Raw genomic sequence first — 24,621 nt, 5'->3', positions numbered from 1 at the left:
AGTACAAATACATTAGAGGACATGTCTAGTAATATGTGAAATCACCATTTGTCTCAAAAGGTTAAGTTGATGTGAAGATGTAAATTTTATTATTTATTTTATATTTTAATACTCTCACGTGTAGGTCAGACTATTCCTCAATTGATGACCCAACACGTGAAATATTTAATTAAATGATGTAAAGTCATAGTTTGAACTCATGATCTCTGTTATATCATATAAAATCACCACTTATTCTAAAAACTTAAACTGATAGGAAGATATAGATTTTATTATTTTATATCTTAACACTCTCATTCACTTGTGAGCTAGATTTTCTCTCAATAAGTAGGTCCAACAAGTAGAATATTTAATTAAATGGTGTAGAATCATAGTTCAAACTCAAGACCTCTATTATACTATATAAAATTACCACTTATTTCAAAAGTTTAAACTGATTGGAAGATGTAGATTTTATTATTTTATATCTTAACATGATATTATTATTTTATATCTTAACATGATACACGATGGGCGACATATATAGTATATATATAGCACCGTCCTTGTATACATAGACACACACATCTAGCTAGAGCACTTTAAATATTGTTGAAGGGTTAATACTGCAGAATGCTTGTGGGGAAAACCGTTTAATTCTTGAAGGAACGTCTTTGAATATCACACTGCATGTTTCCCACAATGCTTACACCACTTAATATATATTAATGTTCATGCAGATTCTACACCTTATAACTAGTTGTATGCGCGTAAATACAGCACTTATTCATGAAGTTGTCGTAAGATTCATTATAATTATGTAAAAAACAATTAAATATCAATAATTTTAAAAAGTTATTATATATTTAATTAATGTAATAGATTTTCATATCAATAATACGTTAGTATACTATATATATATATATAGTACTATAATCGTCGCACATTATTGTTAAACATGATGAAACAAGTGATCTATTAGTTATAAATACATGAAAAGGGACACCAAAAGATCCCTCGAATCCTTGTGGACCCAAAGAGTACGTTTCGATATAAACGTTTTAAATAATAAATGTTAATTGGTGATGGATGAAAGAGACGTAGCATTATAAGACATGAAATTAGAACTGTCGGTTAATATTGGCAACACGCAAATTGAAGTGAACGAAGGTTTCCTGTATCCCGTTTTAAGGAGTTTTTTGTCTACTTCTAATTCGATATATATATATATATATATATATATATATAGATAGAAAGTAGTGCTACGTACAAGCACTCATAATAATATACGTATTGTGTAGTAACTCCATTTAATTAATTATCAGTGTTTTTTTTAAAATTTAAATTTTGAATTTAAAATTTTAGAATTTTTACAATTCTCAGACATATCAAGATCACGTAAGATTATGTAAGTAAAATTATAATAAGTATGAATAACATTTATATATATATATATATATATATATATAATTATAAGTATAGACATCATGATGAGCTGTTATCTAGGTAGATAACAGAGAGAACCAAGTTTCACTTTTATTGAAATGGGAGAAATCAAAAAAAGAAAACTCATGATCTCACTCTTAATTACCTAATTGTCACTCATCAAATTCTAGAGTTTGATATTTTGAAGAATATAAATTATCTAACGATTAATAAATAATAACACATGATTTATATAGTGGGACGAGAATGAGATAAAAAAATAAAAATAAATTGTAATATACAGCAGACGAACTCACACATGAATAAAAGATAAGGTATGAACCGTGTGAATTTAATGATCATAAAATCTAGCTACATGCATCAGATGTTGGTGTCACGTGTCCTAAAATCAGTTTTACATATACAAAAAAAACAAAAAGAACCCACCTCACATCCAATACCATGAATTTCTTTCTTTGTATGAGCTAGCAGATCATCGATCCGGCCAGCTGCATGCATGTCTGCAAGTGACATGCATGTACAAATTAAATCTTTTGTATTTCACCTTGAATGACAAAATCTATATGTCAATATTTGAGATAATTAATTATTACTTGCAGAGAATCACGAGTCATCAAGCTAGCTAGGCAAAACTCATCTGCACTTTTGGTCTATTATATATGGCCGGTTATGTGCTGTACTGTCTTCGAGATCTCAAGACAGTAACGGCCGGCCTGTTAAAAAGTTGGAAGGGGATAAGGAACGAAGACGTTGGTTTTGGATAAGCCAGGAAGAGAGACATGATGATCATCTAAACAAGCTGCATGCCAAAGAGGCAGGGTGATCATCTCGCTGTGTCTCAATGCAGCATTTCCTTTGTGGGGACTAGTGCACCATGCATCTCTTGTCTGGGCTCCTGATGATCATCAGATTTTGTTGCTTGGGTTTATGTTATTTTACCCTAATATTTGATACATATATAAGAATATATAATGGTACTACTACGTAGTACTCTTCATTCTTAATTTATTATCATTAGTCGATCGCACTGTCGATAGATATGTTATACATGAAGTAAGTTTATATATCGAGTAATTAGATAAACAACCATTTAAAACGTGGCACATGATCAGTCAGTATAAAATCCAGAACCTAAAAAAAATAATAATAATATTTATTTAAGTATAATATATCATATCTAATAATTAACGTTGATATGTAAATTAATTGCTTATATATATGGAACCACTTTCAAATTAACAATGTAAACCCCACGACGTAAACGTTTAATATTATATATGATGATCATGATCATGATTTATTGCATGCAAATTGCAATGATGTCTTGAATTCAACTCTATTTATAATGTTTTGGCCAATATTAATTATATGACGATATCTGTTGCACATGAGTTTTTTCTTTGTGGTCGGACGAATAAATTAATTTGACTCAAATTAAGGCGCAATGGTCGGTATAGAGACTTTGACAGAAATAAGAAAAAGGATTCACACACAATTTCTTATTAGAAGAAGGAGGTATAAATACAAAGTTGAAAAACTAAAATTACTCCTAAACTTAAGCTAACGTATATGAGAATACTAGCTGTACAGGTTTCCTAAATTAGCTGATCAAGGACAATAAGTGCCAGATACAGTTACGAATTCTGATGCTGATTTTCTGCATGAATACTAGCTGTCCTTATATGCCCCCTCAAGATGGAGGTGCCATCTGCAACGCCAATCTTGGATCGTAATAATTGAAAGCATTGTCTTGAGAGTGATTTGGTAAGAAGATCAGCTAGCTGATCAATGGTATGGATGTGCTGCACACGAATAGTACCCTTTCATAAACACGGTCTAACAAGTACAGCACCATTTGATTTACTTTATACTGATGTATGGGGACCTTCTCCCACTCCTAGTCTGAATGGTCACAAATATTATGTTATTTTCGTTGATCACTTTACTAAATATGTGTGGTTCTTTCCCTTGCATCAAAAATCAGATGTTAAAACCATATTTCCTCATTTCTATAAAATGATTGAAACTCGTTTTAACACAAAGATTAAAGGGGTATATTCCGATAATGGAGGTGAGTTCACTGCTCTTCGACCCTTTTTCACAATCCATGGCATTAGTCATTATACGACAGCTCCTCATACACCCCAACAAAATGGAGTGTCTGAGCGTCGTCATCGCCATATTGTGGAGACAGGTCAAACACTTCTAAGTCATGCCTCACTTCCATCAGAATATTGGGCTTATGCTTTTGCAACAGCTACATATCTGATAAATCGTCTTCCATCACCTGTTCTTCATCATGAATCACCTCTTCAAGTTCTCTTTAAGCAGCAACCTCGGTATCAAAAATTACGGTCCTTTGGATGTCTATGCTTTCCCTTGATGAAGCCGTATAACACTAACAAATTTCAAAAGAAATCTGTTTCTTGTGTTTTTGTTGGCTACTCTACTAGCCAAAGTGCATATCTATGTCTTCATCTACAAAGTCAGCGCATATACACATCCAAACACGTAACCTTTGATGAATCGGTTTACCCCTTCAAACAGGCTTCCATGCAACCATCCACTGTCTCATCAACACCAGAAATTTCTTCCTTTTCTGGACCAATTTTGCAGCTTGCTTCCAAGGAACCTCCAGCAATCACACGGGCTCAAGGAGATCTCCCCTCTGCTTCTTCGACTCCAAGCGAAGATCCAGCCCTTGTGCAACCTCAAGAAGCACCAATTTCCACCTCAGATCAGGTACCTTCTCCTACTCCCCTAGTCACCTCTGTTCCTCAACCAGAAAATTCAATAGCCTCCTCCCCAACACCATGTCCACGATCCATCATCACCCGCTCCATGAACAATATCTTTCGACCAAAACAATTCCACAACACCATCAAGCATCCCTTACCTGAACCACCCGAACCAAGTTGTGTAAGTCAAGCCCTTAAAGATCCTCACTGGCGCAAGGCAATGACAGAAGAAGTGACAGCTCTTCTTCAACATGGGACGTGGGAACTGGTTCCTCCCACCCCTGGCCAGAATATTATTGGGTGTAAGTTTGTGTTTCGGAAGAAACGAAATCCCGATGGCACAATCAGTCGATATAAAGCTCGACTTGTCGCTAAAGGCTTTCATCAACGGCCAGGTATTGACTACTCTCAAACCTTCAGTCCCGTGATAAAGCCAGCAACAATTAGACTTATTTTAACTATTGCTGTCATGAATGGCTGGCCCCTTCATCAGTTAGACGTCAATAATGCATTCTTGCATGGTACTCTTGAAGAAACAGTCTTCATGCGTCAACCTCCAGGATTTGAAGATCCATCGCAACCTCAGCATGTGTGCAAGCTCCAAAAGAGTATCTATGGTCTTAAACAAGCACCACGCCAGTGGTACCAAGCTCTTCGGGATGCCCTTCTCAGCTTTGGTTTTATTCACTCAGCCACTGACACCTCTCTATTCATCTATAAGTCTCATGATATCTTGTGCTACTGCCTTGTCTATGTCGACGACATAATTGTCACAGGCAACACAGTCAGCTTCATGAATAATATTATAAGAAAGCTTGGCTCTAAATTCTCAGTCAAAGACATGGGCTCCTTGCATTATTTCTTGGGCATAGAAGTGATTCCAACACCACAAGGGCTATTTCTATCTCAGCAAAAGTACATTCGGGATCTCCTCTCACGAACCTCCATGGAAAATGCTAAAGAAACACTCACACCAATGTCCACTACAGCCAAGCTTACAGTTCAAGATAATTCTAAATGTGTCGACAGCACTGAGTATCGCAAGACCATTGGAGCACTTCAGTATTTGGGACTCACTCGCCCAGATATTGCTTTTGCAGTCAATCGATTATCCCAGTTCATGCAGCAGCCGACAACAAATCATTGGGCTGCAGCAAAAAGACTTCTCAGGTATCTAAAACAGACCATGTTTCATGGTCTCCTCCTCCAAAAGCATGATCAGTTTCAGCTCAAGACCTACAGTGATGCGGACTGGGCATCAAATACAGACACTCGTGTTTCAACTACTGCCTTCATCACCTTCATTGGCCCTAATCCAATCTCATGGTCTGCACGCAAGCAAAGGGCCGTTTCAAGATCATCCACAGAAGCAGAATTTCGGGCACTAGCTTCTGCCACATCAGAAACAGTTTGGCTTCATTCTCTTATCAAGGAACTTGGCCTCACCCTCAAAGAAGCACCTCAAATGTTTTGTGATAATATTGGCGCCAACCACTTCAGTTTAAATCCTGTCCAGCACACACGGATGAATCCTGTGGGCCCATAACCCACAGGTCCCAGGATCGAACCTGGCTCTGATACCATATAGAGACTTTGACAGAAATAAGAAAAAGGATTCACACACAATTTCTTATTAGAAGAAGGAAGTATAAATACAAAGTTGAAAAACTAAAATTACTCCTAAACTTAAGCTAACGTATATGAGAATACTAGCTGTACAGGTTTCCTAAATTAGCTGATCAAGGACAATAAGTGCCAGATACAGTTACGAATTCTGATGCTGATTTTCTGCATGAATACTAGCTGTCCTTATAGTCGGATACAATTCGATCGATCTGATCAGTGCTGCTGAGATGGAGACGCAGTCCAATTATATATGTGGATTATAGATCCAATTACTACTCACACTTATTTTGCCTAGCCTTTTAATATTGTGCACCAAATAATATTAATTAAGAGAAATATTTTAGCTATAAAAGAATTTTATCAAAGTAAACATACATATTGATATGACTTAATCATGTGGTAGCTAGTAGTACTCCGTTAGATGGTAAAATTACTTTTAGAGTTTTGTTATGTACAAGTAAGTTTGCGTACCAATCTGCGTACTAATATTGTTGTCTTTATATTCTAAATTCAAATTAACACCGTTTTCAATAAAATTTACTTTTTGACCAATCATACTGAATGAGTGCATGTATTAGCGCACAAAATCGCTTATAATTAGATTTTTCCTTACTTTTATTATAAATTAGATATAATATAACACATGAAATCTCGTCATTTTATAAGTTTATTTTAGTAAAATCGTTTTGTAGTTGAGTACTAGCATTGGTTGTAAGAAAATAAACTGAATGAGGATGGGAAATAATCTAGAGGCCAACTTGCCTTCTTCTTCTACTTCATTTTATTTAAATATTACACTAGCATTTTATAGAATACAGCTTTACAAGTGTAGCTATGATAATGTACAAAATGGAGATACAAGGAAAAATCAGAGAGACACATCACGTTGATTTAGGATGAGATTGAGGAGTAGATTGTGTTGTTACTTTTAGTTTGGAATTTCCATGTATAATATCTCGAGATTGAGGAAGAGATTTGATTTTGGAATTAGGTCCATGTATACTAGCTCCAGTTTTCGGATCTTCATGAATATTGATCTGTCTAACATTGGTTAGCTATCCAAAAGTTAAAATTTGGCTAATACGTCACTTTTTAGTTTTTAACTAATATAATTACTCAAAATTTAAACTCCACATTAGATTAGCTATTATACTCTCTATAATAATAATATTTCTTTTTCTTTTTCATATTTAATGCAATTATTTATTTATTTATATAAGTACTTTTTTTATTTTCATTTTCATAAATCTCCAACAATGATGGTGCTGGATGAATTACTATGGGAACCATGAATAAAAACGTACTATACCATTTCCAGTTCCTAATAATCTACACAAATGGTGGAGGACGTAGTAGGTAGAATCTGTACCCCTTGGCATATTTTAGTGTGCCAATCCGGAAATACAAGCAGGTGCTATATATTTTACCAAGTGTTTTGCTTAATATTTGGTTGTCATTTTTCATTCTCGTTGTGTACGTGTATTAAACATTAGGGAGAAAAACGCATCTTCCATTTTCCTGTTCTTGCCTTCCCAATCTCATCCGAAAATCAAAGCGCAAGATATGTAAGAGCTGATTCAGAAATAATTCAAGGGGAGAAGCTTTGAAGCAGGAAAGAGCCGTGAGGGAGAGAAGGAGAAATTAATGTTGATGGGATCACCTAGCGCTGATTGAAGAGCTCTATGTGAAGAAGAGGAGAGAAATGAACCCAAGATGCAATAAAGCTGAACGAATTTATGAAAATAGCAAAACATGAAAGATGTAGAAAATGGCGAGGACCTACAGCTCATGAGAGGAAGAGAAAATTAGAGAAGAACAAAGATGAGTATTGGGGAGGGAAGAAATTGTGAGAAGAGAAGTATGGTCATGACATAAACTGGGATAACAAATCCAAGATCACAAGCCTGCAGTTTATATATATGACCACATGAATGTAGAGCTAGCATGGCTGTTGATTTCCTGATCATGGGAATTATAAAAAAGAAATTAATAGAATTTATAAGCATACAAACAAACATCCCAACGATATAGTTTTAACAATCCAGTACTGGAAATCTAAAATCCAAAATCATCCTGACCCTACACAATGTTGGAATTCGTAACACATTAATTGATTCATGATAGTCGTCTTCGAAGAATGCAACTATGTGAGAAATGGCAACTCAGGAAAGACGTCGACAGTGAGCCTTGCACATATGTTGGCAATCATAAAATTAAGCAAGGTCCACCGCAGTGAAGAGGGCAATCCAGTCTCATTCCTCTACACCTCCCTCTTCTCATGCATTGTGCAAACTCCCCCTCCCAGCTTGTAATTATCGATCATTTATATTCTTCTTGTTGAGTACAACTTCAGTGGAAGTTTTATTTCTTCCTTCGTTATCTTCATTTCCTTGAAGAAGCTTAGGGCGAGCGAAATTAGTAGAATTGCTTTGAGAATGCGCCGTGCCGCTTCCTGTTTCATCACCTTTCAGTCCACCAATACCAATGGCAATGAACAAGAAAAGCCGTGAAAATCTTATTGTCGTATCCATTCATTAAAATTAACTTTCATCGTCCAAAGATGCAAATATTGGCTACATGCCTTTTGCCGATTATATATAACTCCATGCTTATGAGAAAATTGTGGTGGCACTGCCAGCTAGGCATTTCGCCCACTTGATATCCAGATCTCCATCCAAACCAAACCAAACCAAACGTGCTCTCTTAGTAGAGCAAAAAGGATATAATATATGTGCATTACATCTCACGTTGTCCCCACCCAGCAATTGCAGTGATTGATATGCACGCTGAAGGAAGCGTCAAGGTTTGTTCGTCCTGAACTCCTTGGGTGCACCAATCGATCCACGCTCACCATTAAAGCATGCGCACGCATCCTCTTGGATTTGTCTCAGCTAGCAAGTTTTCTTGAGCATGGGCCAAGGGGACCACGCCTAGTGGTGTAAGTGTTCATCTCGGGTTTGGCTTAGATGATTTATGTTATTAATGTCCTGATTTTGAAAGCACCATGCCCGTGTACTCCGTAGCGACATAGATCTCTCAAAAAAGCCCTCGCATCTCGCAAAAAAAAACCAACAATTTATCACCAGTAGGCAAATAGAATAATGTTTGCCCATAAAATGGCGACAATAAACATTGGCCCTTTGACAAGTCCCATGAGTTATCAAGTTTTTAATCCTACCTCAAACAGCAAATATACCCATCTCTGCAGTGGTGGGCTGTAAAATTGTACATTCAACAGGTCATGATCCAATATGTTACAAATCATTACCCGTATCAATCAGAAAGGAACCAACTACAGTACAGTACTAGTACTGTCCCTTATACCAGGGTTACATTGTAATACGTATATGGGTACAACTACGAGCAGAGTGCCTTTTGCGTGGCCTTGAAGTCTGGAATTTGAGGAAGGTATGGTGCACCAAGCAAGCATAGATATTAGAGATCATGGTGGGGGGCAGTTTGGTGACATGCATTCATTCGAGACGGTACGGGAATTTCTCTGGTTACAGAACATAATCAGACCATCATGTACCCAACTACTCATGTTGGGGATTGAAGATAGACATTAATTTTATATATACGGATTATGCTACAAGCAATACATTCACAGTTGGTGCTTTTACCCGTATCCACTACTTGATTGTTTGAAGTGGTGGATGAGGTAATCTTAATAAGATCGATCTTGTAAAGGAGAAATACTACAAGGAAATGATCAAAAGAGAATGAATCAGAACAAGGTGACTGTGCAGACACATTTTATGAATAGTCATGAAAAGTTCCTTTGTCCTCAGTGGACAATGGCATAAATTAAGGGTTCAAAAAGCTAATTCGACACTAAAGCAATGCTTTCATGTGCGTTTGTCGCCCTATATCAAGGCAGTCCAGAGAAGCTCAAAGTTAGTTATATACAAAAGCTCTATATATATGTCACGGCATTAAGTTTCGTTTAGGTTTCAGCAGTCAACATTTAACATTAGCATCCAAGTCCCCGGTTGCTTGAATCATTCAGGCATATATCCAACTCCAAGCATTGAAACATAGAACAGGTTTCAAACAACTGTTTATTAGCAGGCATCGTTCCATAACTTATTGGCTAATTTCAGAGACAATAAATTACAGATTAAATAATGAAAAGAGTGATAGGGAAAAATGTTGGAAGCGTAAGAGCAATGCAAAAAAGTGAGAACTAGATTAAGAGCACTCTTCCTGGGATTTGGAATGAGTGCTGCTGAAAACGGTGCAGTAAGAATCTAGTTCCAGCTGCTCCAAGATTTGTGTTGTCTTCCCGATATAAGAAGAGTGGCCTTCTATGATATGCGTTACATCAACCTGCAAAGCTAATGGAAGAATCATTAGTATTGGATAAAGCAATACAAGCATGAATCACAAGACCGTGTGACAAAAACAAAGATAGGAAACGGAGAACTTACATTTTCAATCCCGGGTATGTCAACAGCTTGAATACCAGCTAAACCTTGAGAAAGTAAACTGTACACGGGAAACCACTTAGTTCTATACTATTGAAATTCAAGGACTGCTATTTGAAAACGATAGAAGGAAATTGGCATCTGATGAACTGAGAAAAGATTTCGCATGGTACTTGTAAATAAATGGCATTCATTATCTTGCAAAATCACCATTGGGTTTGATAAATTCTATGCAGATCTATATTTAATGTGTTGGCAATCTTTTTCACATCCCAAGCTGAACTTACATGGCGAGGCCTCATTCAAAATTGACAAGGAAATGAACTATATACCTTGCACGGAAAATAATTCCAAGTATCCAATCATTTGAAGAATAAGCATTCACAAATCTGCCAGCAACTATCTACAAACCACAACCATGTTGTTGTCATGACACTTAAAAAAGTAGAGCAGAAAAATTGGTGCAAGAAACCACTCAAGAGATTGTAAAAGGCATAAAACTACCTTTCTAGCATCCTCCCAATTTTCATCTTTAATTGAAACTGGTGCTCCAAGAAGAACAACCCTTTCTACAAGTCCAGCTGCAGGCATACAACATCAGAGAATTCCGCTCAAACAATAATCCCATCTATCAGCAAATATGTATCAGCAGTGACCATTACCATTATCTCCTTCTGTATCAGCCAAACACTGGAGACATTTAAAAATTACTCGAGCCCCCAAAGAGAAACCGATCAGTGTCACGGGCCTGGAACACGCAAGGATGATACCAATGTCATTAAAATATACTTGATACATTCAAATGAATTTGTCTTACCTGTTTCCGTGCAATCCCATCAACAATACTTCAGCAAGCAACTTCCCAGCTTTATCTGACCTGATCAAATAGAAAGAAGGGATAGAGTTAAACATCCTGAAACATCACTTAGTCAAATTTGTGTACCTGACTCCAAGAATGCTTAAACTTCCAAAAATGTTCAAAGAACACGTACAAAACGCTACAATGAATGTCTCTGTATTTAGAACCAACTGGAAAAAATGTCATATAACGTGCATTATTCAGAGTAAGCACATCATTATGTAACCATAATGTTTTAATTTTATTTAACTAACTTTGAGGTTCTTGACATTGCCTGCATGTTTATTATTTGGATAATGAAACAAAACCAGTTTCCTTATATCTCCCATCCAGATGTGGGTTTTCCCTTCCAATAAATGGAAAGCTAACCTGTCCACAGCAATTGCCCATTGGCTGTCTATAAGGTCAGATGCTGTAACTAGTGTGGCTGGCAGAGCCAAAGCTGCAACAAGTGTGCTTAGCACAGTCATCATGGCGCCTTCTTTCATTAACTGCAATGCAAGTCCTGCAACAGGAGACAATACTGCCAGTCATTAAAATGCAAAGTGTAGTCAGTCACAAGTAGTCAGAGTTATAAGGTTCAGTAAAATACTTGAAGCAAGCCAGTCCTCAATCGCAGTACTCAATGCAATCAAGTTCTTGGACTCCCACCAGAGTGCATACCTATATATTGCACCACATTACTGACTTTGTCGAAAGAATGAAGAACTAGCTTCTAGGTTATAAAGGCTCCAGTGGAAAAGTAACTTTCATTTGAAGAACCATGTAGTATCGATTGATAATAAGTGGCAATTCCTTAAGTCAGTTGCAAGCCAACATATACCTTGAGAGTACCACTAGTATAACTACTTTATTTTTTTTCACTTCCACTGAGGGAGGGGGAAGGCAAATGGTGCTTATATTAATCATTACATGTATCTCATAGTTAAGCGTTCTTTTCGACTGTGGTCCTAAGCAATTTATAGTAACAGAAGGAAATTAGGGGTGTCATCACAAAATGTGTTAATGCTCAGAAAAAGAGAAGCTTGTTAAAAAGGAAAAAAAGGTCATTTCAACTCTATATTGCACCAAATGCCCTCACCCCCTCTCCTTCTCAACAAAGATGAAGCACGGAAGGACACAACCAGAATATAGCATGCAAAATGTAATAACAATGTGTTTCAAACCTGTCCAGATTATCATTGTAGCCCTTCCAAGGAGAGATAAAATCCTCTTCCTCAAAAGCCAGTCCAGAAACCATAATTCCAACTGCTAGCCGCTGGGAAAAAAAGTTGGTTAATATTGGTAAGTATGTTTATTATCGACAAAAAAATAGCACATACTTAAAAGGGTCTTGGCTAAATCATCATTCTAGTGAGCAACTTGCTCGAAGTACGTGTTAACATTGATAAAATGGGAAATGGACTCACGCCTTGGTTATTATTTCCTCCAATTGTTTTGAACTCAAACTCTTCAATGCTTCCAATTCTTCTAGCCATTTTACTCCCTGAAAGGCCAGCTCCCGCAGCTGCAATCCAAAAAGTGGTTCGCACCTTATACACCAGACAATGCACTGGTCCTTTGAAGTTTTTGTCCTTAACTACCGCTGTGTGTAAAGTGGTTTTCTACAGAATTGCAGCTCTGCAAGACTTTATGCAAATTTCAAATCACTTTATTGCAAACAATACAACTAATCCGTGTAGATTGGTTTTGTTAGGGACTGTGACCTTGACCGGTCTGTTTGCAAACTTCAGACACAAGCATTCAGTGCAAGTTTTCCACAAATTGACTGTTGTAAATAACACTTGAAAATGATGATTTGGAACGATGATTTGGAAATCAATAAAATTTGGGGTACTGTTCCCTTTTTTTTTAAAATTGGTCATTAAATTCTGATCACAAGGCACTTTCCTTATAGATGAAAAATACAATAACAAGCATTAGCCAAAAAAGAGATTTGTTTCCTCCTAATCTAATAACACTTGATAGATCATGAAAAGAATCTTAGAAACAAAAACAATTTCTCATACCTCCAAATGATGCAGCGACAGCAGCAGAACCAGCAACCGATCCTGTGGCACTTGCTGCAGCAACAAATCCACTAGCTCCAATTGCAGGGAGAAGACTGCCCAATGTAGGAGCCATAGCACCCAAACCTTGAGCAATAGCCGGAGCAGCTAGGCCTGTAAGAAAATAAACTAAGGAAAGATTGCACTTTACACCCTCCGATTTACAAGGATTTTACACTTTACACTCTAAACTATTTGGATTGACACATTGCAACCTCCCCAATTCCAGCCATCAAGATGTATAAACAATTGGTCAAATGATGCAATACTGATGGCTGGATCTTAATGAAATGTGCAACCTCAGTAAATTCTAGCCATTAATATTGAGGAAAATTAGTTGAAAATAACACAATCTTGATAGTTGAATCTTAATGGAGGGTGCAGAATACAAGTTTTTTGCAGTTAGAGGGTGCAATGTGTCAATCCTAGTAATTTATGATGTAAAGTGTAAAACCCATGGTAGTTGGAAGGTGGAAAGTATACTTTCCCCGTAAAATAATATCAATAGTAAATTCTAACACAGCCTACTGTCAGAAACTTCGGTTGAAGAAGAGTTATCTAATATATTAAAATCATTGTTTCCCATACCACCAGTGATGGCCATTAGGGTGCCTCCAGTTAAAGCAGCTGCACCAATGATACCACCCCTCTTCCATTTATCCCAAGAGCTCTCTGAAATTTCAGATTTTTCTTCCTTTGCACCATCCTCTTTGTCTGCACCATCCTCTTTCTCTGAAGCAATTATAGAGAAAGCAACCATAATCTCCATGGCTTCCTGTTGACACACAATTTCTCCTAAAACTCCAGAAATGTATTGATACTGCTGGATGTCAGCTCATAATCACTACAAAACATAATTCATTCACATGTATGTGCAGAGTAGCTTGCATACATATTCTACTTAAAGTATAGGAAGCTTGCTCTTTTTTTTTTTTGTCGGCACTGAGTGTTCGAGAACAAAGTCCTGACTAATCCCGGTGGTGCACAAGCCCTCGGTAAGGAGTTCCCGCAAGTGCAATTCAAGGGGAAGTCTTCCAAGGGATTCCCCTAGAAATTGTTTGTACCCAAGTGGATTCAAACCTTAGGCCCGGAAAGAGCATACCACCAAGACCTGAAGGAAGTTGCACTTACGAAAGAGAAAATACCACCTAAAATTAATATGTTAAAGGGAGATTAAAGGGAAGAGTTTGAGTGGACTAACCATTTTTATCCATTCAATACCAAGCCACATTGCCAGCAACCGCAAAGCCACACGGTGTCGAGCATCATAGCCCATTCCTAGTTGAGAACACATCTTGTCATCATTAGTATTCCTTGCAATACAAGCTGAAAGAAGCACATAAAGAACTGTCACTTTCCTCTGATAACTGAGCCTTGCTCCCTCTTCTATCAGTTTCTCAAAATTCTCGCCGCCGGATCCAATAGAATCCTTTCCTTTAGAGGAAATCTTGGAACTTGTTTTCTGTGTAATTTCATAAGGCTCTGCAGCCACATCAGAAGTTGATTCTATCTCAAAATTGGAGTTTTTCTCGTGGAATGTTTTTTCATCTTCATTACTCTCATTGTGGTCCTCAGAGGAACAAGGGAGGCATTCCATACTAAGCACCATAGCATCAACAGCATTTGTCAAAGCAAGTTCCTTGTCAGTTCTTTCTGATGATGTTCCATCACTTTCATCTGATAGTAGCATCAAGAACTGAGATAGAATGGATATCAAATTCAGAAGGAATGAGAGTGGATGCATGGCGAATGTCAAATTAAAATTTCATTAAAAAAATATATATCTAAAAGATTTATTTGTATGTTAAGAAAAATAATAATTCTCTTCATAAAAGGAGTAAGAAAGTATACCCAGCAGCCAATCTTTCTCTCTGCTAATCATAACAAGTGCCCCGGGAAAAAAAAACGACTTACTATGAACCATTGTGTATCAGAATTCTGGTGGCATACTTCTTTTCCCTTAAAGTATATTTTTAATTAGTATTTCTTTTTAAGTAACAGAAAATGATACTTCACAACATTACAATGAGACAAAACCAATGCATCAAAATTCATCCCTAGTTTCATAAAACCTTATAATGAAAAGAAAAAATAACACGTCAAAATATATCATCAGTTCCTTGATCCTTACAATGAAAAAAAAAAAAGAGGAACACATCAAAACAAACCAATTGTTCTTATTTACACAGTCATTTCTCAAAATCTGAACAGTAAAAGCAATTTTTTTCCTAAAATAAAGTTGAATTAAGGATAAGTATATATTCCCATTCGATAGCAAGTGCAAGGATGTAAAGGTTCCAGCCAAATTAGAAGCAATAATGGTACTGCTCTTCAAAATTTATCAGTATGCTTGCAGCATATATGAAAACAAAGCAAGCAGAAGAAATCAGAAATAAAGGGTACCTTAAGTCACTTATAGAAACCCAAGCTACTTTTTTTTTTTCCTTTTAAAGTCATCGATCATAACAAGCAAGAGAATATCATACACAAAACATGTGCACACTTCCTTCCTATCATTGGAAACCAACCCAACCAGTTTTAAAACCAATTACTATTTTTGACAGAATTGAGATTAGTTTAACTAATAGAAACCGGTAAATTCTTATCAATTAATCAACCATTTCTTTCATACCACCATAAATTACCATTTATCTTAAAAGTCTAATTAAGTTTGTATAATATGAGAAAATTTTAATTATTTGATCAAGTATTCAAACACAAGGGACATACCGCTCCAACATGATGACGGACTTGTGAAGAAGTCCCTGCAGTTTCTTTCAACCCATGCCCGGCTTGGCCATCCACTCCAAGAAACCTGTTCTAATCACCAGATTTACTTAAAAATTACCCAAGTATGACTAACAACTTCAATCTCACCGTAATCAAATTAAATCCTCAATCAATAAACAACAATATCATATTGACCTTACAATTATTAGAATGAACTCACGAGTCGCATCCCATGGCTTTTTGAAAGCAAAATCACTATAATATCAAGATTTCAAGCATCGTCTCTAAGTGCTCCGAGAGGGTATACAATCATGGGTTTCTTAGAGTTGCCTAGAGTGAAAAAGGGATAAACGAGTACCACTGAGTCTTACAAAATTTACTATTATCGGTGCAAGTTTCTCGGTGCTCAATAAATGCAGTACAAATAATCTCATGTATTTTCATCTCTCATTTTAGGCTTTAAAGTTTAGACATGGCTATCATAGTTATGTTCTGAAAATATAATGAACGCTGCAAATTTCTTCTCTTTGCACACAAAACGATTACCTGAAGACATGCCAAAGCAAGCCAGATTTTTCGTGGACCCAAAGGTGAGGATCCTCAGAGACCGAAGCGTTCTTTCCATCGCTGGCCCCTTCACCAATTGGCTCCTCCTCTAGAGGGACTAAGTGATGCAAAGGCTGTGTTTGGTGAACCTGAGACTGGTGTAGAGCAAGCGCAAACAGAGCGGCCGACGCGTACCGCTGCGAGGACGTCAATAACCAGGTCTCCATGAATCAATAATCTCTTGGGCTGCACAGCATTGAAACCCTATGAAATTCAATCATACGAAATTAAATTTTTCGAGTTAGGAATCGAAGTAATTTCTGGTTTTACCTTTTCAAGATCGCACCGACTTCGCCGAATGAATGGGGAGGTATGAAACGGCTATTTCAATGTACGCACGCGGGAAACGTAACACGTGGATTAACGAACCGCATACACGTGCTCTAGAATAATATCATTTATTCAAATAAACTTCTAACGAAACATGCATCTCCGTTGTAGTCTAGTTGGTTAGGATACTCGGCTCTCACCCGAGAGACCCGGGTTCAAGTCCCGGCAACGGAATTATATATTTTTTCGTTTCGGCTTATTTGATTTTGTGACTGAAACTGCGACCCAGAGAAGGGATTGTATGCTCAGGCGCCACATATTATTTTGTTTGCATTCACAGTTGGTGAGAGTTATATTCTTTCTACTTATATCTCACTTGTATCTCATTGCAAAACACCTCGAACACAACTGTTGTCTTCCTTCGCCTTTCATGGAGGCTACATACCATGGTCCGGTCTTCCTTTCTAAATTGGTGGCATTGTGACTCGAGTCTGAGAGTGGCCACTCTTTTGTATTATTCATAGCAGTTCCGATGCTGCATCAGAAATGGTGTCCCTTTACTGGCAAAATGTCCTTAATTGTATTTGTGGGAAGCCTTTGGCTATATATATTTGGGAAGGTTGAGAGTTGAGACGGCCTTTCGCCTCCCCTGTGGTTTACATTATCAATGACACTAAGCGAGCAACAGCATATTAATTATTTAAATTAAATTATAATAATAAATTATGCAAATTACAGCATTAATGCTTTTCAAGATCATCATAATTTATTTTCCTTGCTGGGTAGGAAAATTGAAATATGGGAAGTAGAACCACAGCAAAATTCTTCCTCTCAATGTGGAATGGGAGCAGCATTACCTCCTCCACAGTTAGGTGTGGGATCCCACATGCCATAGTCTTCTTGCATAATCTCTGGTTGAACCTGGTACTGTTCTTTTCCCCTTTCCGCCTGATCCTGTTGGGGATGAAACAGAAGAGATGCGGTTGTCGATGGAGCTGGTGATGATGACGATGATGTTGTTGTTGCTACGATGAGCATCATAAAAGCAATTATCATGCAAAACCTGCGCATAACCAACATTAGTGTTGGGGTTGGCATGATTTTTGGCTGCATGTCTAACCTTGTCCTCATCATACAGTAATTTTTATTTTAAAAGCTTTTTCGAAAAGCAATTAGCAACTAATTAGACTACTTATCAGGTATTTATAGCTGGATTATGATAATGTGAGCGCTAATGCTGGCGTATGAACTCAAAGCAGTGCCTATATTAAATTGATTAAAGTTCCTTTTCACACCCAACGGATGACACAACATGTTTCTTGCATGTAAACAGTAAAAGCAGCAAGAAACTTGGCCGTCCTGCTATTACCCTTTTTTTTTTTTTTTTTATAGAATGCTTATGTGTCAAATATATAGGATTGGAACAGGACAAATTCATTTAAGGGCCAGTTTGGATTCAAGATAGATAAGATGATTTTAGATGAAAAATAAAAGTTGAAAAAATATTATTTTTTAATATTAATATTTTTTTAGAATTTGAAAAAGTTGAATTAAAATATGAAAAAAAATTAAAATTTTTATTATATTTTATAAGAAAATTTTTAAAAAATTATAGTTACGAAATGAAACACTTTTTAAATCGGAGTACAAAATATAATGAGATGAAACACTTTGAATACAAACGGTGCCGTATAGCCTCTCTGGGCTGGAACGTTTCTTGTCTTCAATCCGACATGGATTGGTTATTTAACCGCAGCCTCCTGTGAACCCGTCCCCAAAAGTACGCCTGCGTTGAATCAAAAAGAAATTTTCCGTTGCCGGGACTTGAACCCGGGTCTCTCGGGTGAGAGCCGAGTATCCTAACCAACTAGACTACAACGGATCTTGTTAGCTTGTGGAAAACATATTTTATTTATACTTTTTTTTCTTAGGTCTTTGAATTGAGCCTACAGAGTTGGAGGAACCAAAATAGAAAAACAGAAATGTTTGTCATTAATTGAATTTTAGAAATAGATGTGAGTTGATGTATTATGTCAAATTATAAAATTATTTTTATTATAAAGTAGATTTAACATATCAATTTATGATTTTACTTCTATATAAATAAAATCTAGACTTTTATTAAACTAAAAGAAATATGAAGCTAGAGAAGATAAATGCATTTCATTTTTTTTTAACTTTTAAGTTTCTTCTATTTAATTAAGAAATAAAATAAAGTATAATTATTATTATTATTATTTTTTAGTTAGAAGAGGGAGGTTTCGAATTCCAGGCTTTTATTTTAAAGACTGAGAGTTATGACCTAGAGGTTGTAGGCAAGTGTAATTCATTTGGAGTACTAAATGGTTCTGATTGTTGATAGCCCTTTAAAATAAAATCAAATTGAATATTAGCTTGGCTAAAAGTCAATGGTTTCGATTGAATGAACCTAGCTAACATGTTACATGCATCATTTGGGAATATTCACAAACACCCTTTTTCTTTTTCTTTTTTAAAGGGTGAGTAGACTTTGAAATCATCACAGTGGACAAGTCCTAATGATTAACTCAACCAAATTGTCTTTCCTCCCTATTCCTGAATATCCAAACTACCAACCAACCAGCCAGCCACACGAGCCAAATAAAAACTACAGGAGTTTTTGGGAGATTCGACATGTACATCAGTTTGTCCCTACCGACTGCCCCAGTCGTGGAGCCATAAAAATTAAAAATAGTGCACAAGGGGCTTTAACACAGCCATTCGATGGCCCCAACCCCACACCAGCGAGGTTTTTTTGAGTTCTCAAGTCAAAGCATCATTATCATTAGTGTTTGCAACTTTTGAATTATGACAATATCGTTCTCCCTTGGCTATATAGTAAGCAGGAAATAATGATGCCTCAATTGGTTTCTTCTCGCTGGTTAATTTTCCTTGTCTTTGGAAGCATTTTACGTGATTGAAATCAGTGTCGCTATCGACTCATATCTGTAACTAAAGAGTGAAGGTTTTACCATGCCAAAATTGTCCGGAAATCCCACATGCAACAAGAGGCAAGTTACAGTACAGAAAAATAATATTTACTGTTCTAGAACGCGCAAGTATCATATAATCTTTTGAAAAAAATGAATAAATATAAGATTATATGAAAAAATTAATTTTGTAATAGTAGACTCGCTTTTTTTAAAAAATAGTGTTGCACAACTCATGACTGTATCTAATATTACTCCGACATCTACATGCAGTTAATCAAAGCAAAGAAGCTATGATACCAAATTGTAATTCCTGCATAAAAGTAGGAGAATGATGAGACAAATTGCAAATAACCTAGTAGTACACAGCGTAGACTGTTATTGCCTATTGGATTGATCATTTCTAGACCGTAACCCAGAAATGGGAGAAGATTTACAGCCTTTAATTCACATTCCCAGGCCCTTCACTACAGAGCACACTCCATCTACAGACTGCTTTTTCTCGTGTTCTTGTCAAAATTTAAATCATTAGCATCATTCTCATAGTGACAGATGATGTTCTTCGTTGTTCATCTTTATAAACGTCCGATTTGATTGCAATAGGTATCTACAGATAAAAAGAGATGGTAAGATCAATTAAATCATCCCTGAGAATCAGGTGCGCCATAAGTCATAAAATGCCAAAATACACACATTTCTTTCTCCATTTGACACCTCGAGTAAAAAAAAAAATACACTAAATGGAAAGCCCCAGGCTTCCAAATCTGGACTTGATCAATCCAAAATAAACTCTACACAAAGAATGAGAGAGCATAGAGGTAATGTACACGTCTCAAGTGAAGGGAAGGGGAAGAAAAGAGAGGTAGTGAGATTCTTTAGTAGCTATTGGAGACAACAGTATGAGAGCAACCGCTTGAAACATTTTATTATGCAAAGGCAAGATGCTTGCTGAAAACATTGACGAACTATACACCTCACACATGGCAACCTGAACAACATGATGGATCAATACAGGAAAATGACCAAGTCTTCTGGCTAAGGATCATTATGAGATGGCATATTAAAGCACATGCACTTATCTTTCATCGCTTCGGCCTCACTTCCATACTCTTTGAATCTGTACTCTTCCTGCTTGTAGGTAGAAGGCACCTTTCCCTCGCTGTAACATTGATTGCACAGACTAAAATGAGATCTCATTTCCTTGAATCGGGACCCAATAATTGGATAGCGGCAAACTGAGCAAACATGGTGACCATGCCGGTTCCTATCCCCAGTTTCAAGCTTCAAAAGAGTGGACATGATACCAAACCCCCAATCAGAATCATCAAACATAACAAGAAACTCAGAGTAAGGCACCATTGAAGCATCTGTTTCTCCATGGACTTCCAGCATCTCACTAATCCCATGAGAAGGAACATAAATAGCCCTCAAGAATTTGATGTATCTGACAGCATCAACCTTTTTAATCAGCGAAATGCCTTCATTCACGGGACGCCACAAAAGGGCGTCAAAAGCCACACGCTTACGTTTCTCTGGAGGGCCACTGCAAATGGGGGCAAGGACAGCAAAAAACACACCCAAATCCACCCTGCCTAAGCCTCCTTCATCCAGAACAGAGAGTATTCTCTCGTTTATGGCTTTAACAGCTCCTTGGAAGGTCTCAGGCTTTAGGAAACTGAGCAAACGACGAAGAATTACTTCCAAGTTAGGCTTGCGTATGGAATTCTCAGGAACGCCACTACCAGAATAGGACACCGGCACATCACCATCAATCATTTCCTTTTTCAGAAGTTCTACATCACAGCGACCCAACCTGGTAATCCTCTGGAAAGCCCTAATTTGAAGAGCATTGGCCAAGTCCGATCTCAACGTAGTCTTCTCCCCCGCGGTCTTAAATTTTACGGGTTCCACAGTTATAAATGTCCCCTCCACATTGGTACCCTCTTTAGACTTCACCTTTATTTTCTGCATCTGCTTCAAATGGGATATCGCATCATGCAATTCAACCCTCTTTGTCATTTTCAAAGCTTCCTTCAAAGCTTTCTTAGCATCTTCAGTTTCCCCAGCCCCCAACAAGGACACGGCCTTGTTGAGCTGTGCCCGCCAATGATTTGGCCACACAGCTAAAACCCTAGTATACATCTCCGAAGCTCTCGGAAACCTGCCCAAGTCCATATAAAGCCCACCCAAATTGTACAAAGCATCCACATGACCGGGTTTCAAATCAATAGCCTTCTGAAACACCTCGATTGCCCTCTCATCCTCATAAATAGCATGCAAAGCCGACCCCAAATCGCAATGGGCATCAGCATAATCCGGTTTCATAAATATAGCCTCTTCTAAGGCCTTTACGGCCGCCCTATATTCCCCGACTCCAAACAAAGCGCTACCCAAAAGTTTCAAAGCTCTGAAATGCGTAGGACAAAGAATTGCAGCTTCCCGATAATACTCACAAGCACTTAGAACCATACCTTCACCTTCCAGAGCAATCCCGAGATTAACATAAATCTGTGGTAGCAAATAACCCCACTGATTCCCCCCCGCCTCGGCCGCCTCCATGGCCAACAAGAACTCCTCCTTGGCCTCTTTATATTTGCCAAGTACGTAATAGCAGTTCCCAGTTCTGAAATGCGGCCTCACATCCACGGGTTGCAATTCACAGGCCCTCTTGAAACTCACCAAAGCCTCCTTAAACAACTGATGCTCATACATAACTCGACCAATCGCCATATGCCCATCAAAGGCCTCCTCTCTCGACCTCGCCCCGTCGGCTCGGCTTCTCAGAACCCCCAATTCCTTTACGAACACCGCGTAGTCAGGCACAGACTCGTCCCAGATTACCCTTTTGTCCGAAATCTCCGTCGACGGTCCCAGTTCCCTCGACCACCCTGCGTCCGAGTACGCGTCGGAATTATCGCCCTTCGATTTACCATCTTTCGCTTGCTTCGCCTTCAACCTCTTGATAACAATCTCCAAATCATCGACTATTTTCCATGTGTCATCGAAGACGATGCCGTGGTTGGGCGAGACAGCCCAAGCCGCTGTCCTCTGTTTCTTCTGGGACTCGATTGCGCGCTCCTCCGCTATTGAAGACGACGACGCTTCGGAAATACCCATTATATTATCTTCCAAATTGAGCTCGAGCTCGAGGGAGTCGAAGTCACGGTCGACGTCGCCGGCACCATCGTCGTATGTTCGCAAAAGCCCCTCGTAGGTCAAACCCTTGTCGCCGTCGATGAACTCGTCGTATGTCCGGAAAACCTCGTCGAGAATGGCGCTGATTTGCTCGTCGCTGAATTTAACCCTCGGGTTGACGGCCACGACGAGAGCCTCCATTTCCCCTCTGTTAAGCCCCCCGTCACGGTTGGCATCGAATTGCTGGAAAATTCTCTTCACTTTCTCTGATCTGCTACCTCTCGTCGCCATTTATCCTTTTTAGTTCCTTCTGTTTTTCTTTTTTCCTGAAGGGTAGAGATTTGGATATAGCTCTAACTGGTAGAGATTGATCACATGAACATGAAGGGGGAGCTTAAATTTCCCGATTTTGCGAGCATAATTTGGGGGTGACTGCTGTCTCTTGACTGGACACTCACGGACAGATTATAAACCAGAAAAGGAGAGAAACAAAGAAAAATAGAGATAGATAGAGACAGAGTCGTCTCTTTTTCTCTCTCTCTCCTCTGTTCTTTTTCTCACTCTCTCTCCTCTGGCCGTTGAGTGTGGCAGTGATGATGGCTGGGAGGAGGTTGTGGACTGTGCCACTGCCAGTGCCAGCCCCACAATACTCGATAAAGCACAGTCGTTTTTACTTTTTCTGATTTTTAAATTAATTTAATTGGTTGACAGTTTAATAATAGCAGTAGTAGATGGTCCAGGCAGCTGTATCAGACTTTTGGAATTCCTATGTTTGTATTATTGTAATTTGTATCCGACTCTTTATGTCTTAATATATATTTCTGAATTTTGTGAAAAATAAAAATAAAAAATGGTCCAGGCAGCTGTCATTACAAAGGTGGCGTATTTCTAGCTTCCATCGTAATTTTAAGGGTACTACTACTATAGAACTCCCAAGTCTGCTTCCGACAATGAAATCCATGTGCTTCAACCGTCGAATAATCTCGTTGGACCCTACACTACCGTTAGTTTACTTTCAACCAAAGTGCTTTGACGACCGTTTTTATTTTCTTTTTAAATGTAATAATAATTTTAGATCAATTTGAATTAAAATATTTTATTAAATTTTAAAAAATAAGAGAAAAATATTTGAATAAAAAATTATCAAATTAAAAAATTATTTAAATATCATTTTTAATATAATTTTAATTATAAAATTTGTAAAAAATGTATTAATTTTTATTCTGAAGTTTACAAAATTATATTAATTTTTGGATTTGTATAAATGATTAAGTAATAATTAAATAAAAATTTTGAATATTTAAAATTAAAAAATATTTTATATTTAAGTAATATTTAAATATTTTTCTTTTGATGCGAAACAATGCAACTCATCATGAATTCTATAACAATAAAAATGGTTTGATAGAAAAATATGAACGAGTTGACCCATTGATCAGTTGGTGATGCGAAGTGATGGTTTGGACTAAAAGTTTTCATATTATAATTGTTAATTGTAGAGTTTTATTAAAAACACTCTACTATATTGTTTATTGTTTAGCAAATATACGCTCCGAGTGCTTTTAAAATTAGTTACGATAGTATTTATTTAAAAATATATATATATATTTAAAACGAATTTTTAGACTGTTAAAAACACTTTTTTAAACTGAAACCAAAACAAGTGCGAAAGCTGTCGTGCTACCTATCAAATAGAGAATTAAAAGGTGTGAACAACATCATTCTAGATGATTATCTGAAGGTTTTTTAGGCTTTAATCATATAAAGTTTATAATTTCACATGCATTAGATGATTATCAAATGATGTTC

At 37.3% G+C, this 24,621-nt stretch overlaps 2 protein-coding genes and 2 non-coding genes across 6 annotated transcripts; 1 reads left to right on the top strand and 3 right to left on the bottom strand.

Moving 5' to 3' along the window:
- Positions 1-9,412: 9,412 nt before the first annotated feature.
- LOC108991306 (transmembrane and coiled-coil domain-containing protein 4-like) lies at positions 9,413-16,755 on the bottom strand. Of its 3 annotated transcripts, XM_018965485.2 has the most exons (16): positions 16,730-16,755; positions 16,400-16,645; positions 15,854-15,938; positions 14,325-14,819; positions 13,712-13,898; positions 13,085-13,237; positions 12,485-12,582; positions 12,242-12,333; positions 11,668-11,738; positions 11,445-11,580; positions 11,034-11,093; positions 10,879-10,964; positions 10,721-10,797; positions 10,549-10,619; positions 10,220-10,277; positions 9,413-10,118 (listed from the first exon to the last, which is right to left on the bottom strand). In XM_018965485.2, the coding sequence occupies exons 2-16, from the start codon at positions 16,624-16,626 to the stop codon at positions 9,981-9,983; spliced, it is 2,034 nt and encodes a 677-aa protein (XP_018821030.2). In that variant the 5' UTR covers positions 16,627-16,645; positions 16,730-16,755; the 3' UTR covers positions 9,413-9,980. The 3 variants fall into 3 exon arrangements, with proteins under 3 accessions (XP_018821030.2, XP_035551322.1, XP_035551321.1); XM_035695428.1 differs by lacking the exon at positions 16,730-16,755 and having other exon boundaries at positions 9,836-10,118; positions 14,325-14,800; positions 16,400-16,644; XM_035695429.1 differs by lacking the exons at positions 16,400-16,645; positions 16,730-16,755 and having other exon boundaries at positions 14,325-14,800; positions 15,854-15,915.
- Positions 16,756-16,890: 135 nt separating this feature from the next.
- Positions 16,891-16,963, top strand: TRNAE-CUC. The gene has a single exon. It is a non-coding gene; the product is annotated as a tRNA-Glu (tRNA).
- A 1,575-nt stretch (positions 16,964-18,538) lies between these two features.
- TRNAE-CUC lies at positions 18,539-18,611 on the bottom strand. Its single transcript has one exon. It is a non-coding gene; the product is annotated as a tRNA-Glu (tRNA).
- A 1,966-nt stretch (positions 18,612-20,577) lies between these two features.
- On the bottom strand, positions 20,578-23,426 carry LOC108991372 (uncharacterized TPR repeat-containing protein At1g05150-like). Its single transcript, XM_018965598.2, has one exon. The coding sequence runs from the start codon at positions 23,101-23,103 to the stop codon at positions 20,713-20,715; it is 2,391 nt and encodes a 796-aa protein (XP_018821143.1). The 5' UTR covers positions 23,104-23,426; the 3' UTR covers positions 20,578-20,712.
- Positions 23,427-24,621: the final 1,195 nt, after the last annotated feature.

Source organism: Juglans regia, chromosome 11 (genome assembly GCF_001411555.2).
Source record: "Juglans regia cultivar Chandler chromosome 11, Walnut 2.0, whole genome shotgun sequence".
NCBI lineage: Eukaryota > Viridiplantae > Streptophyta > Magnoliopsida > Fagales > Juglandaceae > Juglans > Juglans regia.
Note: the sequence above shows the minus strand (reverse complement) of the source record. Positions and strands in the feature narration are given on the sequence as shown.